General features: G+C 35.8%; 1 protein-coding gene across 4 annotated transcripts in view; it reads right to left on the reverse strand.

Annotated features, from left to right (window-relative positions):
* LOC150104970 (uncharacterized) overlaps positions 1-17,091 on the reverse strand; it is a 336,174-nt gene that overhangs the window by 67,869 nt on the left and 251,214 nt on the right. For all 4 annotated transcript variants that reach the window (XM_090396080.1, XM_090396079.1, XM_090396081.1 and 1 more), the window contains exon 16: positions 12,580-12,653. In XM_090396080.1, coding sequence (XP_090252206.1) covers positions 12,580-12,653 — 74 coding nt within the window. The remainder of the gene's footprint in view (positions 1-12,579; positions 12,654-17,091) is intronic.

Consider the following 17,091-nt stretch of genomic DNA (forward strand, 5'->3'; position numbering starts at 1 on the left):
GAAAATGGCAACGTGACATTGCCGAAATATTGGAAATATTAATTAAAGTATAATTTAATTTATATTCGGATCTACGTTGTTTCAATTCCCTAAGTGATTTAGAAATGCATAACCAATGTATAAGCTTGTCTACGAGAATCAACAATACAAAATATCTAACAAAAGGAGATTTCTCTTCCAGAGATACCTCTAACTTTCAATATTAAAATGTGCATCTATTTGAAAGTGTTCCAAGTAAGATTTATGCAAGCATACTCAGAGAAGAGACAAAGTAAAACTGTGGAAAATAAATTTGAGAAGACCAAGCTGCATTCGGGAAAATAGGGACTGTCAAGATCATATTTTCACTTTAACACAAATAACTAAGATATCATACAAATAAAACAATGATCTACATTTAAGTTTTGTAGATCTGGAATTTTTCTAACTTAATCTTTTTTGGCATAACCATATAAGTATTTCTCATAAGTTTTGTAGATCTGAACCATATGAGTATTGCTCATAAGTTTTATAGATTTGAATATTTCTAACTTAATCTTTTTTAGCATAACCATGTGAGTATTGCTCCTGTATTATCCAAAACATTTTCTCTGATGAATATTTTCTCTGTCACTCTAGGCATTACTTGTGTTCAGAACATATATGTGTCCTGAATGTTGACTGCATTCAAGACATATATGTCCTGAATGTAGTCAGGACATATCAATACTTGAGGCAGAAAAAAGCCATCAAGAACAAGAAATGTGGAAACAACTTCAAACCTGCCAAATTATAAGCACCTCCATACCACAATAAGATACATCAATGCAAATGAGAAAATGGTCCTAAAAATGACATGAAGAGTTTTAATTAATATGATGATGTTGAAAAATTTGTTATGCAGTGGTAACAAAAAATGCATTAAAAAGGAGGGACATTATATTAAAAAATAAATCAGAGACTCAGACTATCTGTTGTTTTTTTATTCTACAGACATACCTCTTTTGTGTGGAGAACTATCACAATAGCGACATTGCTTTTGGGATACCCGCCATACATTGTTTTATTAGTATGATACTGACACACTACATGTGAAATGCTTTTGGAGAGCCTGGAGAAACTGTTCAGAGAGTTTGGAAAGGAGGAAAGTTTGGAAGGAGGAAAGTCAGTGTAAGAATAACCAAAAAAATGCTGAATTAGTTTATTAGTTTTAAGGTGCCGAATTTGGATGAGATAGTTAATGCAAGACATAAGAGTGGTTGCAAGCCCAAGGGTACTTCAACATATGTGTATTAATCTGAAAGGCATCTGGCATAAGGGAGTGAAGTTTTTAGAGACATTAAAGAGGTATTCCTGAAAAAACAAGATGCAATATTGAAAATACCAAACAAGTAAATCAGCAGGTGCATTAAGAATACAAAGAAAAATGTAAGACAACCATGGATGCATCAAAGTAGCAATAAAAGTCAAGGAAAGACTTTTGAATAAGAATACAAATGATAAACATACAAAAAATGCTAAAATGTTTTGGAGGCTACTGAAAAAAAAAAAAAAAAAGCTTAAAAGTGAGCAAAGAGTACTATTATTAAAAGGAATCAGAGATGATAGAGGTGACAAACATTGAAGATATTCTGGATGATGTCTAGAATAATTACTTTGAAAGATCATTATGAGGAAAGAAGTGAAAGAATAGTAATAGAAAATATTCAAACGTCCATCCCACTATGCCCAGCTAAATGCTAGCAGGCAAAGACAGAAGAGGAGATTGGCACCATCTGTCTTAATTCACTGCCCTTTTTTTTTTTGGCCAAAGTTTTTTCCGAGGTGCCTTGGATGTAAACCCACCCATACAGGCAGATACATTCACCAACAATCCCACCACCCCTCCTCACAACAATATGGAGTCATTAAGACACTACACAACAGAGCTAAACTTATCTGTTCGATGACAATGCCCTAATCACAGAACTAAACCACATTCTCAACACTTTCTCAGCCAATGGCAACCCCTCCCAAAAAATATTGAAACCAGTAAACCACAACCTCCCCCCCCCTCACAACAAGGATTACTCTAAATCCATCACATCACCATACCCTACATCCAAGGCACCTCGGAAAAAATCACAAAAATCTTAAAAAAAACATAACTTCTTGTTACAGACCACATAAAAAATTGGTATCCCTTATCCACTCTACTAAAGACCAACCTCCCTCCCTAGACCTACCTGGTGTATACCAGGTCCCTTGCAGCTGTAAGCTGTCCTACGTTGGCCAAACAGGCAGGACAGCAAATATCAGAATTTCAGAACACAAGGACTACATACGTTTTCACCAATACAGCCACTCTTGTCTTGCTGACCATGCGCTGGATACCTGCCATAGAATACGGTGGAAGAAAGCCAGGATAATACACCGTATCAACAAATTTGGCTGCATGAGACTTCCTCAAATTTGGGAAACCTACATCAGAAGACCTTCAGCCCAATCGCCCAAGAATACCAACATTGCCCGCTAGAGGGCACAATCAGGACTTGAGGAGAAATAATAGCTTCCTACTTCTTCTTCACTTACTGTTTTGTTGTGCCTGCGTGCACGTGTCTTGTACTTAAGTTCTTGAAAATGGCAATGTGACGTTGCCGAAATATTGAAATATATTAAAATTTATTTTAATGTATATCCTAGTAGGTGTAATTTCCTTAAATTATATAGTGAAAATGCTTAACCAACGTCTAAGTCTTTCCACCAGAATTAATTCACTGCCAATTAGACATTCATGGCGAAGATTTAACACAGCACACCATGCCGGTTCAGATGTCACCCGGTTCAACAAGGTCCATATTGCCATTTGGTAGCAGCTCCAGGGGTGGCAATGAGAAGTTAGCGATTGGCGCTACCACTATCACTGACAAAAATAATGAAAAAACTGGATCCAGATTCAGACTCTGCAACCATTTAATAACCAGAACTTGGAATATTAGGGCTCTACTACAATCAGGTCAACTCAAATTACTACAGCACAAACTAAAAAGATATGAATGGACTGTTATGGGACTTTGTGAAATTCAATGGCCGAAAACAGGAGAGCTAACAACAGATGAAGGACATTTACTTCTTTAGTCTGGATGTGACTGCAGTGGAAAAGAAGGTGTTGGGTTATACACAAATCATCACGAAATTCTGTCATGGAATTCAATCCTATCAGTAGCATAATTGCTTTAGTCTGCCTAAGAGGAAAACCACTCTATCATCATCATCATACAGGTCTATGCCCCAACCACAGGCCACGAGGACTCCGAAGTAGAAGAGTTTTATGATCAACTGAATGAAACAATCACCAGAGCGAATAGAAAAGACCTTTTGATTGTACAGGGCGATTGGAATGCCAAAATTGGAACAGACATCAGTAAGGATTTTCTCCCATTTGTCGGACCATATGGCCATCGGGAGACAAACGAAAGAGGTTTTGAATTGATCAATTTTGCCTCACAAAATGAACTCACCATTACTAACACTCTATTTCCCCATAAACCTTCCAGAAGATGGACATGGACTTCTCCTGATGGTAAAACACACAACCAAATTGACTTTATTCTTGTAAGCACAAAATTTAAAAACTCCATCAACCTCACAAGAACCAGATCATTTCCTGGAGCCGACATCAGCGGCGACCACAATATGGTCATCAACAACTGTGAATATGAAAATGAGGGAAATATTACCTACAAAATCAACTCGTAAAAGATATAATATAGAAAAATTAAAAGATCCCCAAATAAATACACTATATAAATACAAATTAAAACAAATTTTTGACACAAGCTTCAAAAAATATAATAATATTGAATCTAAAACCAAATACTTCTCACAAAAGATAACTGAGACAGCTGAAGAAATTCTTGGATACAAAACAAAAGTCAATAAACCATGAATAACCAAAAATATTTTGGACCTATGTGATGAAAGAAGAAATTTGAAATCTCATATTAATAGTGGTGATAACAGAGAACAGTATAAAATTATTATAAAAAAAAAAATAAAAAAAAATCAAACATTATGGTATTGACAACAAAATCATTAGGATTATAAAATCTCTTTATTCCTCATCTGATATGAAAATTGAAATTAAAAATTACAGCAGCGAACTGTTCCGGGAAGAATGGTTTTCTGGAATATGTCATAGATGAAGATCTTCATGAATATGACACTGGAATAGTAGTTGGTGGACTAAGAATAAATAACTTAAGTTTTGCAGACGATATCGATCTTCTGGTAGGAAGTGAAGAAGAATTACAAGAGATAACCAGCCGCATTTTCGGAAAATTAAAAAAATATGTATTATACAAAAACCTACAAAAAAATAAAAACAACGATAACCTCAAAATCAGACATTGAACTCTTAAAGATACAAATTGGCAATAAACAAATTGAGAATGTAAACAAGTTCACTTATCTAGGAAGCACGATGAGCCAAGATGGTCGCCCAAAAACCAACATTAAATACCGAATTGCTAAGGCAACCATGGCCCCTACAGAAGTTAAAACCATTGTGGGGAGATAACAGAATAGCAATCACAACCAGACTAAGACTAACTGACAACTTGGTGAATTCTATCCTCTTGTATGGTTGTGATGCTTGGACTTTATTGAGGGAAGATGAGAGAAGACTCCTGTCTTTTGAAATGAAAATTTACAGAAGACTTTTAAGAATTCCCTATACTGCTCACGAAACCAATGAAAATGTCCGAAAACTGATTGATTCAATAGGCAAGAGAAAAAGTAAAAATATTTTGACAGTCATCAGAAGATGACAGATGAAATGGTTCAGACATGTGGAGAGGGCTAATGGCATTCCAAAGCAAGCACTAGAAGGAATTGTTCCAGGATCAAAGGTCATGGGCTGACCTCAATTAAAATGGACCGATAACATCAAAAAATGGACAAATTCCTCCCATTCTTAACTGACATCAAGAACAAGAAACTGAGATGATTGGAGGAGGCCAACAAAGAAATCACCTACCAGCCATGAGTGACTCAATGGTCCATTTAGGACTACATGAGAGAAAGAAAGAACCTATATAATAACATTTTGGTTTCAGGAGATCTTTCCCCTCTCTCTCTCTCTCTCTCTCTTTAGAAGAACGAAAATAATAATCATGCTAAAACCAGGCACACATCCATCATTAGGAGCGAGCTACTGACCCATAGCTCTTATGAGTGTTACTCTTTAACTTATGGAAAGGATTATATACAACAAAATATCTCCCATCATAAGCAACCTAATACCTCTTGAACAAGAAGGCTTCAGACCAGGAAGAATATGTTGTGAACAAGTACTGGCTCTTACATAAATGATTGAGAATGGTTTTGAGAGACATCTGAAATCTATAGCTGTGTTCACTGACTTATAAGCATATGACGCATATGGAGAAAGGGCCTGCTATTTAAATTTCTGAAGATGATTCCATGTAGAAGATTTGCCAATTTATTGAACAATATACTTAATAACAGATGGATACAGGTAATTCAAAAAGTCGATCACACAAACTTAATAATGGACTCCCTCAAGGTTCTGTACTATTTCCACTGTTGTTCAATTTATATATTTATGATCAACCTCAAACCAGTTCAAAGAAATTTGCTTATATAGACAACCTTGCAATAATCACACAAAGCACCAAGTTTAATGAAGCTGAAAAAATAATTACAAATGATTTGAAAATTCTGGACTCATATTTTAAATAGTGGCATCGAAACCAAAATCTATCAAAAACTGAAGTTTCTACCTTCCATCTTAATAATCACTAATTTCAAACCTACTGTCTTCTTCAGGGATACATTACTGAACTTTAATAGTATACCTAAATATTTAGGTATCACCCTGGATAGAACACTCACCTTCAAAGAACATCTAGTGAAAGTAGCTCAAAAAATAAAAATTCAGAAGCTGGCTGGTTCAACTTGGGGTGCAAATGCTGAGGACTTATGTCTATCAGCTTTGGCCTTGATTTATTCAACTGCAGAGTACTGCTCCCCAGTATGGCTCAACAATACTTTTAAGGTGGACATCCAACTTTATCAAACAAAGAATAATAACAGAACTATAAGATCTAGACCAAATTATTGGCTTCCTGTCATCAGTAACATCGCATCCCCTAACTTATGCAGAAAAGCAGCTCTTGTTAAATTATGGACAAATTTAACTAACAATATTAACCTACCTATCCACGAAGGCATACAAAATTCCTTCACAAGGAGACTAAAATCAAGAAATCCTAGTTGGAGAACAGCAAAGGAATTAATACGTGAATCTTTCAACATGACTGATATATGGTAAGATGAATGGCTTCAACACCATAACAATCCCAGATTAGCTATATTAGACCTTACATCTACCTGGATTTGGACTACAACGTCATCTTTGAACAACCTTAAACCTCATTAGAACTGGTCATGGTAGATGTAAACACTATCTACATAAATGGAAATGAACCAACTCTCCTGCTTGTGACTGCGGTTATCACTCTCAAACTACTGACCATATTTAACTGGAGTACCTGATATATGCTTAAGAGCACTATACGTAATGCTATAATGGAAGCTATAAATTGCCTTGAAAAATTGAAAATTGCTTTGCAAAACTTTCCTTTATATAACTTTTAGTTGTCATACATCTGTTAATTGGTGTATTATGTTTCTTGTTGTATTTTATCATTATACAATAAATAAATAAATCAGTCATGACCAGCTGTGTTCCGCCATTGAACACACTGTGCAAAGGATGCAGTTTGTAGCATACCAGGAAGTGTAGAAGATTGAACAGTACAGCCCATGAATGCATAATGGAAGTGAATAAGATGTGTTATTTATGCTAATTGCTAATGTGCTTTTCTCCTTACACACACAGAAAAATTTCTACATTCACATTCAGTATGTTGCACACAGTGCCATCTGGTCGCAAATTTTGGAACTACTTTTTTTTTTTTTTTTTTTTAGATATTGCTTCTGCATGACACACAATGTATTCCTGCAAGTTTCACAGCATTTGGATAACTGGATGGCTTTCCACAGGGCCTTAAACAGGGATACTTTAATTTTGATCACTGTATATTAGTTAAACAAATATTAATTTTTGTATTACAATTCTCTTGTCTTATTTCTGAGACTAAGATTTGATTCACACTTAGAGAAACTAATATTTTTTTTAGATAAATAAGTATAATGCTGTAAAGAAAAGTAACACTGGGGATATAAACCTTAGTTACATTAAAAAATTTGGCATTACTCATTAATTATAAACAAATTTGTATTTTTTTTTTAATAGCAAGCCTAAAACTTAATTTTGGGGAATCCCTAATCTAGTAAAGGGAGAAAAATATTAAAAATAAACAAAGCTTGCAAGAAAGATGAGGAGATATGTATGCAGAGAGGTCCAATCTCGAAACACAGAAGCCATGAAGTGGACCCCTTGCCCTTAGCTGATTCCTGCTTTGAATATGCAAATCCAAGCTTAGGGAATTACATATTCAAAAAATGTTGTCACCTCACTGTGCATGTGTATTGATACTTCATTGCATTAAAAAATAACATCTAGTTTGCATTCAAGTACTTGAGGAATTAAACATAACATTTCATGGCAGATAATTCCAATTCCTGTTCTTTACCTGAATATGAAACATTCCACTTTACCACATGTCACAGTACAAAAAATTATCTTCAGGCTGTCTCGTATGTGTTCAATAACTCTGTGTGTGTTGTTAATTTTCACTTCCCTTCCCCTGACACAGCAGTTATATTGCTGATTTTCCAGTAAAGAGGATATTTTGCTTCATAGCTAACAAATTTTCAACAAGAAAATTTCCTCTTCTGCAATACAATCCATCATGTTAAAAAAAAAAAAACACTTTGCAATTACCTACTGCAACAATTCCGGAGCAAAGTATAGTAAAGAATTCCACTAAGAAGGTGAGATACCCTGAATTCACATTTAGAGTTTAATATAATAAATTTAGTTTAATCCTTTATCCAAGTGTAAGCATCTGAAAATATCTTCAGGACTGAGGTAAGGTGGTACATCCCTTGGCAACTCGGAGCAAAGGTGGACCAAGCTTTCATCACTCCTTGTCTCAGTATCTCCCATAATGCAAAGCACATCTCCTTGCGGACATGTATACTGCTATGCATTAAGGGAAGGGCCATTACCCAGACCGGTTTCGACCTCTATTGAGGTCTCGTCAGTGGGAGGCATACCCAGGGTGGTGATACCAAGGTAGAAGCAGGTCTGCCTCCACTGAAGAAACCTCAATAAAGGTCCAAACCGGTCTGCGTAGTGACCCTTCCTTTAACACATATAGCAGTATACATGTCCACAAGGAGATGTGCTTTGCATTATGGGAGATACTGAGACAAGGAGTGAAGAGAGCGTGGTCCACCTTTCCTCCAAGTTGCCAAGGGATGTACCACCTTACCTCAGTCATTAAGATATTTTCAGGCGCAAACTTTGTTTGCTTACACTTGGATAAAGGATTAAACTAAATTTATTATAGTCTAACCAAGCGCAAAATAAACTTCCAACATTTTTCTCTAAATCCAGAGTAATTTAATCATAAGGTGGTACAGCGGTTGGCAACTCATATAGGTAAATATGACCTCTCCATTGCTTCTGCCTTAGTATCACCATTCTGGGTCTGCCTCCACTGATGAGACTTTAATAAAGGTTGAAACCGGTCTGGGTAGTGGCCCTTCCCTTAATGCATAGCAGTATACATGTCAGCAAGGAGATGTGCTTTGCATTATGGGAAATACTGAGACAAGCAGTATTTGAGAGCTTGGTCCACCTTTGCTCCGAGTTGCCAAGGGATGTACCACCTTACCTCAGTCCTGAAGATATTTTCAGGCACAAACTTTGTTTGCTTACACTTCATCATCATCATCATCAAATTCCTGACTTGTAGCCTCAAGGAGTGTACAGGATATGATAGTATTACATAAAAAAAAACTATATCATTACTAACTTCCTATCTACAATTTTCCTCCAAATCAGTCTGTTACTTGTCAAGACTCCAACATTATCAGATCTTATATTTCTATCGTCTAAGGCACTTTGTACTGTAACAATCCACCTATATCTTGGTCTTCCTCTGGGTCGTTTTCCTGCCAACCTGGCAAAGAACACTTGCTTTGCTAATCGTTCCTTGCCCATTCTGTTTAAGTGACCATACCACCTGAGATTAGCTCTGCTAACGCATTCCTGGATACTGACAATGCTAAGTTCTTTCCTAATATCCTCGTTTTTAATATGATATTGCCATTGATGCCATCGGTTCATGCCTCTAATCTTTCTCAGGACTCTCATATATGCAGTCTCTGGTCTTTGGTCAAGTGTTTTACTTCTGACCCATCTCTCAGATCCATAATTTAAAACTGGTTTGAACACTGTTTTGTATACAGCTAATTTAGTGTTCCGACTAATTTCTCTCTTATTCCATATGAATTTATTCAATTGACTGTCTACCGTACCAGCTTTGTTGATTCTGTTGTCTATTTCCATATTTAATTTACCATGTTCAGTAAAAATTGTGCCTAAGTAGCTGAAATGTTTTACTTGTTCCACAGGTTCCCCGTTCACAACAGAGTTGACATTTTCAACAATTCTACCTATTTTCATTTGTCTTTGTCTTTTTAATGCTGACCTTCATACCATATCTATTACAACAGTTATTCAATTTAGTCAGGGAATCTTGCAAACTTGTAGCGGATTTATTTAGAAGTATAACATCGTCCGCATAAAGCAAAGAAACATTAACATCTCCAATTCTGATATCATGTTTAATACCACTTTCCTTCATAATGTGATCCATATAGATAATGAATAACAGAGGGGATAATGTACATCCTTGTCTCACACCATATTTAACATTAAACCATCTTCTGTACTTCCTTCAATTCTAACTGCTGACTTACAACTCAAATAAAGACTAAGTATTGCTTGATATAATGCCCCATTGACACCATATAACCATTGGTAAGCTATAAGGGGCTCGCGAGGGCTCCTGCAAGCCCTTTGTTAAATTTTTCTCAAATTTGCAAGTCCCTTGTTCTTCTTGTTTAATAATCTTGTAGAACTAGAAAATACCACCGTGGAATGTATACATGCTATAATTGCTACTTTAAATTCATATGGATTTTCTGATAACTACATAAAAAAATCATTTCATTGCATTTTGTTCTGATGGAGCTAGCGCAATGTTAGGAAACAAATCAGGTGTTGCAATCAAACTTCTACAAAAAATTTCCCAATGTTGTGATTTGGCATTGCGCTCATCATTTACAATTAGCATTAGATGATTCGATAAAAAGCATTAAATATATAATTTTAAAATAAATCATTTTGAAATGTTTATGGATAAATTATATGCTTTTTGTCATCAATCACCAAAAAATCAACGAGAATTAAATACAATTGCAAAAGATCTTGGTATCGAAATTTTAAAGATCGGCCGTGTGTTTGGACCAAGATGGGCAGCTTGAAGTTTACGAACGGCTCTTATTTTGTGAAGAAATTATCCAGTTTTAGGCAAGCATTTTGTATCGAAATAAATATAAGGGCTTTTTAAACTGACTTCTCAATTTGAAATTTTTGATCTAGCATTAATGATTGATATCCTACAGAATTATTATATCTGTCAGAAGTACAAAGTCGTAATATAAGTATTATAAGGGCTAAGTTAGGCCTTTCTTTTTTTTTTTTTTTTTTTTGTTCGACGATGCGAGCCCTTTGTTAAAATTTTCATAGCTCACTACTGCATATAACTGTAGCGTATTGAATAGCTTCTCTCTTGGCACTTTGTCATATGCCTTTTCCAGATCGACAAAACTTAAATACAGATCTTTGTTATATTCCCATGCTTTCTCAACTATTTGTCATAAAGTGAAGATCTGATCCTGACAGCCTCTATTTGGCCTGAATCCAGCTTGTTCTTTCTTCCACAATTCAGTAGGGAAATACCTCTGTAATTCTCACATTCAGTTTTATTTCCCTTTTTATATAAGGATACTATTAGAGCTCTACTGCAATCATCAGGAATTCGTCCCTCTGTCCAGGCTTTCTGAACTATGCAGTGCAGCCACTGTAAGACTTTTATACCATACCACCATACTTCAGCATTTCTGGTTGAATATCATCTACTCCTGCTGCCTTTCCACATTTCAAGCCTTTGATGGCTTTTTCTACTTCAAGTATGGATATGTATTCCTGACTGTATGCCTGGTCAGTGTTTTTTTACTACTGTGCTATCACTGCTTGTTTCATTTAGCAATTTTTCGAAGTAATTACTCCATACTTCACGGGCACTTGGATAAAGGATTAAACTAAATTTATTATAGTCTAACCAAGCGCAAAATAAACTTCCAACATCTTTCTCTAAATCCAGAGTAATTTAATAATAAGGTGATACGCTGGTTGGCAACTCATATAGGTAAATATGACCTCTCAATTGCTTCTGCCTTAGTTTCACCATTCTGGGTCTGCCTCCCACTGACGAGACCTTAATAAAGGTTGAAACCGGTCTGGGTAATGCCCTTCCCTTAATGCATAGCAGTATACATGTCAGCAAGGAGATGTGCTTTGCATTATGGGAGATACTGAGACAAGCAGTAATTGAGAGCTTGGTCCACCTTTGCTCCGAGTTGCCAAGGGATGTACTACCTTACCTCAGTCCTGAAGATATTTTCAGACGCAAACTTTGTTTGCTTACACTTGGAAAAAGGATTATACTAAATTTATTATAGTCTAACAAGTGTAAAATAAACTTCCAACATCCTTCCATCACATTTAGAGTAAAGTATAGACTTTGGGCTTAAACAGACAGACTGCCAAACATAATTTCTTCACTCGCTTTTCATGAGTCTGAGTTCTTTCTCCTTAACTAACAAGTTATCATCAATTGGGAAATGCTTCTAAAACTTGTTTCTGAATTTTCACAGGTGTTATTATAGACTTCGTTAATGAAACTTCAACATAGAAAATGCTTTATTCAGCTGAGTTGCCTTCATATATATCTGCACTGTGCTTTAGTTGCAAAAATAAAAATTGCTTTTTATACATGCATATGTTTTTAGTTGTTTTTTGACACTGGTGTAACTTTCATTTTTGTGTGCCTATTACTTTCTTGCCGATAATTATTTGTAATTAGTCACTTCATCTGTAATAATTTTTAGGCAGTGTGTTGTGTTTTTGCATGCAAGTTCAGGCCATGTTGCAAATCAATGAAAACTAGTGCCAAAAGGCAGCCCATGTACCAAACAAATACTTTTTTTTTTGCTAAGAGATTCATAAACCTATTAACAATTTCATTTATTAAGCATAAAACAACTTAAAGCATTTATTATTGTTAATGTTAAAAAAAGTTGACAAAACAAATGCTTAAAAGCCTTTTGCCTGATATTTTTAAACTGTAGTAGAGTGCAAAAAAAAATATATGGTGTAAATACAAATTTCAGACCAGTAACTGATTGTCAAATTTGAAATATTATTTAGTATTAATTGTTTTAAGATATATTTAAAATATTACAAATTACAATATTCTTTATCAAAATACTTACTCTTTTTCTTGCTTATCTGGCAAATCAACTAATTCTGTATGGCTTGAAAGTGTCGAATCTGGTTTTAATGAATTCTACAAAATAGATATTTTATTTCAAAATGTGCAGAATAGTGTCAAACAGAAATCATGAAATAATTAAAAGAATGCATGGACATGAACTTTACACATAATAATAATTAATAACTATTCCAGTTATTTGACAATATTTATTAGCTCATATGGTATTAGATTATATGCAACTAATATAAAAATATGATTGCTTATTGCTAAGTATTATCAAAAATAATTTTTCATTAATAATCTGTTAAAGAAAAATCACTAAAATAATAAAAAATACAATAAACAGACTGCTATCCATTACAGCAGGGGTCTTCATCGCATAATCTGCAGGACACCTGTGGCCCACCGGCCATTTTGAAAAAATAACTACTTAACATTAAAACGCGATTAAATAAAAAATAATTTCGATGAATTTAAGTTAAGGGATATTACATCCCATATTGTTTCTTAGCCGAATAAGAAACTCAAAGAGTTTCATGCTGAATATAGAACCTATATAAAGTTCAGCGATTCCAAGCGTAAGCAAATACCTGGATACTGCAGCAACTGACCCTTTAGGTAGTGCAAGCTGAGGCAACTCGTATCAAAGGTGAAGCAAGCTCCAATCACTATTCTTGATATTTACCCATAATGTGAACTTAGCTCCTAGGAGCTGTATTACTGTTCCACATTATGAGAGAAGGTCACTACCCAGACCTTTATTGAGGTCTCATCAGTGAGTGGGTAGACCTAGTTAATAATAATAATACCAAGTTTGTAGCGAACAGAACTTACATCCCTTCTATGAGAATTGCCAAGAGGTGTCCTAATAAATTACTAATTATATGAAGAGCAAAAAGTTTCATTTCGGCAACATCTCTCATAATGTAGAACAGTAATACAGCTCCCAGGAGCTAAGTTCACATTATGGTAAATATCAAGAATAGTGATCGGAACTTGCTCCACCTTTGATATGAGTTGCCTCAGCTTGCATTACCTAAAGGGTCAGTTGCTGCAGTATCCAGGTATTTCCTTACACTTGGAATCGCCGAACTTTATATAGTTTCTATATTCGGCATGAAACTCTGAGTTTCTTATTCGGCTAAGAAACAATATGGGATGTAATATCCCTTAACTTAAATAAGTTATGTCGGCGAATTGAATCTTTTTGCTCTTCATATAATTAGTAATTTCAATGAAGTCTGCAGGCCACTAAGCTATACTGCGGTATTTAGAATTGTAAGATGCTTTCCAAATTCACAAGGAACATTGTCCATTTGATACTTTACATAAAATCCTATAAACATAAATATTAAATGGACATGCTTCTTCAGCCATCTACCAGTGCCAAGCAGTACTTAAGTACTAGTACTAATGTCGCAGGTAGATGGCTGAAGCAGTAGTTCGTTCGAGTGCACTGTCTAGTGCCTTCCAGATACATCTCGAAGGTTCTCGATGTTATTTTCATATAAATACAAGAGGATCTCATCCACAGTTAGTCAGTCGTGAACAGTGTGATATTCATGTATAAGCGCACACAGGTTCGTTATGTCAGCTATAGCCTATTGTGGTTTTATATTGCCACTTTTTTCATTAGTGTGAGACATATTCAGTGGATAATAACCATTACATGGCCATTTTGGATCATTTTTTGGGTTCACCTTCCATCCCTATGGCATCTACGAGTAAAAAGCATAAATCAAGTGATTCTTGTCGGTTTTTTAATGAAAAGTGGACGAAATTGTACTTTTTTTGTGCCGATTGATGATAAGCCAGTGGGTTTAATTTGTTGCGAGTCAGTGTCAGTATCAAAAGAATATAATATAAAATGACACTATGAGACAAAGCATGCATCCAATTTCGATCACCTTCAAGGGCAGCTACGTGTGGACAAAGTGAACCGTCTCCAAATTGATTTAAAATGCCAGCAGGGTACGTTTAAAGGGCAGAGGGAAGAGAGCGAAGCGTGCATCAAAGTAAGTTATGTAATAGCTGAAAAAACTGCTAAAAAATCAAAAGCCTTCTTGGACGGAGAGTTTGTGAAAGAGTGTCTCATCGCTGCTGGGGATATTCTGTGCCCAAATAATAAGGAAGTGTTTAAAAAACCGAGTTTGTCTGAGGTAACTGTAGCACGACGTGTCAAAGTACTTGCCAATAACATTGAAGGAACATTAAAAAAAACGGTCATCTGAATTTATGTCACATTCACTTGTTTTAGATGAGAGCACAGATGTGATGGATACAGCACAACTGGCTATCTTTGTCTGTGGCATTGATCAACAATTCAATGTGACAAAAGAACTGCTAGCGCTCGTACCTATGAAGGGAACGATGAAAGGCACTAATATTCTTGAAGCCACCAAGAAAACACTCCAGTTTCGACCTCAGCTTAACCAACCTCGAGGGTGTGGTAACTGATGGTGCCCCTGCTATGGTGGAAAAGAACAAAAGTTTGTTGCACTGCGACAGAAAGAACCGGAACTAGAAGGAAAAGATTTCATCCATTACCCCTGTTTAATCCACCAGGAGAATTTGTGCATGAAAACTCTTGGATTGAGAATGTCATGAAAGTTATTGTGACTGTCATCAACATTATTAGGGCAAGAGGATTGAATCATTGTCAATTGCAAGAGTTTTTGACCTAAGAGTGAGAAGTGGATCACGGTGATGTGGTTTATTATAGTGATGTGCGTTGGTTGAGCAGAGGGAAGGTTCTTAAAAGAGTCTCCGACTTAAGGAGCAAAATACAGCAGTTCATGCAAACCAAGGGAAATCCGATCGAGGAATTTAACAATCCAAAATGGATGACAGACTTTGCCTTTGTGACCGACATCTTGTTGCATATGAATGACCTAAATACAAGGCGACAATCCAAAGATCAACTGGTGCACACTCTGTTTGATCACATCAAAGCTTTTGTGGCCAAGCTCAAACTTTGGGAGGCATAACTCGCAAAAAAAAGACTTAACTCATTTTCAGCTTCTAGCTGAGTCCAACTGTTCGTCTCTTGATGAATATGCTACAAAACTAGCTGTGTTGCGAAGTGATTTTGAAGAGAGATTTAGTGATTTTCGTAACCAACAGTCTTCTTTAGATTTATTTTCGATACCATTTAGTGTCAATGCTGCCAAAATACCAGGCTCAGTTGAACTCCAAAACTTCTTTGAGAGAAAAATTATTCAATGTGCCCTTGTTTACATTTTACAAAGACTACATTTCTGAGGATGCATTCTCTAATCTTCGCAGACATGCCTTGAAGATGTGAGCTTTGGTAGGAAGCACATACTTATGTGAGCAGTTCTCCAGAATGAAGCATGTGAAGTCCAAGACAAGAGCTCAGATTATGGATCAACATCTCGAGAATACTCCACACATAGCAACTTCCAACTGATGCCAACATTGACAAGCTGGTCAAGAAAAAACATTACCAAGTTGCCCAGTGACATTGTAAAAAATGAATGTTTCATTAAATTATCTTTTTTCAAGTATGGATTGTATTTACTTATCATGAACAAAACTCCTACCTATGCTCTTAAAGCTGAGGTTTATTTTTTATAGGATTTTATGTCAAGTATCAAATGCACAGCATTCCTTGTGAATCTGGAAAGCATCTTATAATTCTAAATACCGCAGCATAGCTTAGTGGCACACAGGCTTCAGTGAAATTTTTAACGCAGCCCGCACTGTCTGAAAGGTTGAAGACCCCTGCATTACAGAATGCATAAAGCATAACCTTATACAGAAACTCTATAAACAATATCTAACAATATATAAACAACGATATGCCAGCCTGGTTGGCCAAGTGGTTAGCCTATCCGTTTTCCACCCAAAAGGTTATAGGTTCGAATCCTACTGTGGGCATGGATGTTTGTGATTGTCTGTAAAAATATTAGTAGTAGTAGTGGTGGTGGGCAGTATATATATTGGTGTAGATGATGTGGTTCGCTGTAGTTGGTGGACTAAGTGGTGGAGACGGAGAGTTGAAGAGTAGGTGTCCTCCCTTGATGAGTCTTTGGACTCCTTGGAGGTGTCATGTAATAATAATAATAATAATATCTTTTTAATTTCTGAAATTATTCTGCATTAAATTTTATTAAGTAGGTGCACACCACAATGTAGGAAGCCTCCAATTAATTGGGCTTCATAAATATTATTTAGTGCATATACTGTTATTTAATTATTATTATTATTCAGGTCTCCATGGAGTCAAAAGACTTATCATGGGAGGTCCTTCCTGGAAACACAAAGTTCATCATACCACTCCTTGAACTCATTGCCTTTCTTGCTCTCACCACTTTATCAGGCAATGCATTCCACGGTTCAACCACCCTCCATGCAAAGAAACCCTCCTCACAGCTTCCTTTCATAACTTCCATAGATGGCCCCTTGTCATTGCTCCTTCCCGCTGTTCCACCAAGAGAAAGAATTCCCTAGCATCAACTCTGTAACTACCTCTCAACAGTTTAAAAGT

This window comes from Typopeltis vanoorti, chromosome 7, assembly GCF_054136105.1.
Source record: "Typopeltis vanoorti isolate ZY-2024b chromosome 7, IOZ_Tvanoo_1.0, whole genome shotgun sequence".
NCBI lineage: Eukaryota > Metazoa > Arthropoda > Arachnida > Uropygi > Thelyphonidae > Typopeltis > Typopeltis vanoorti.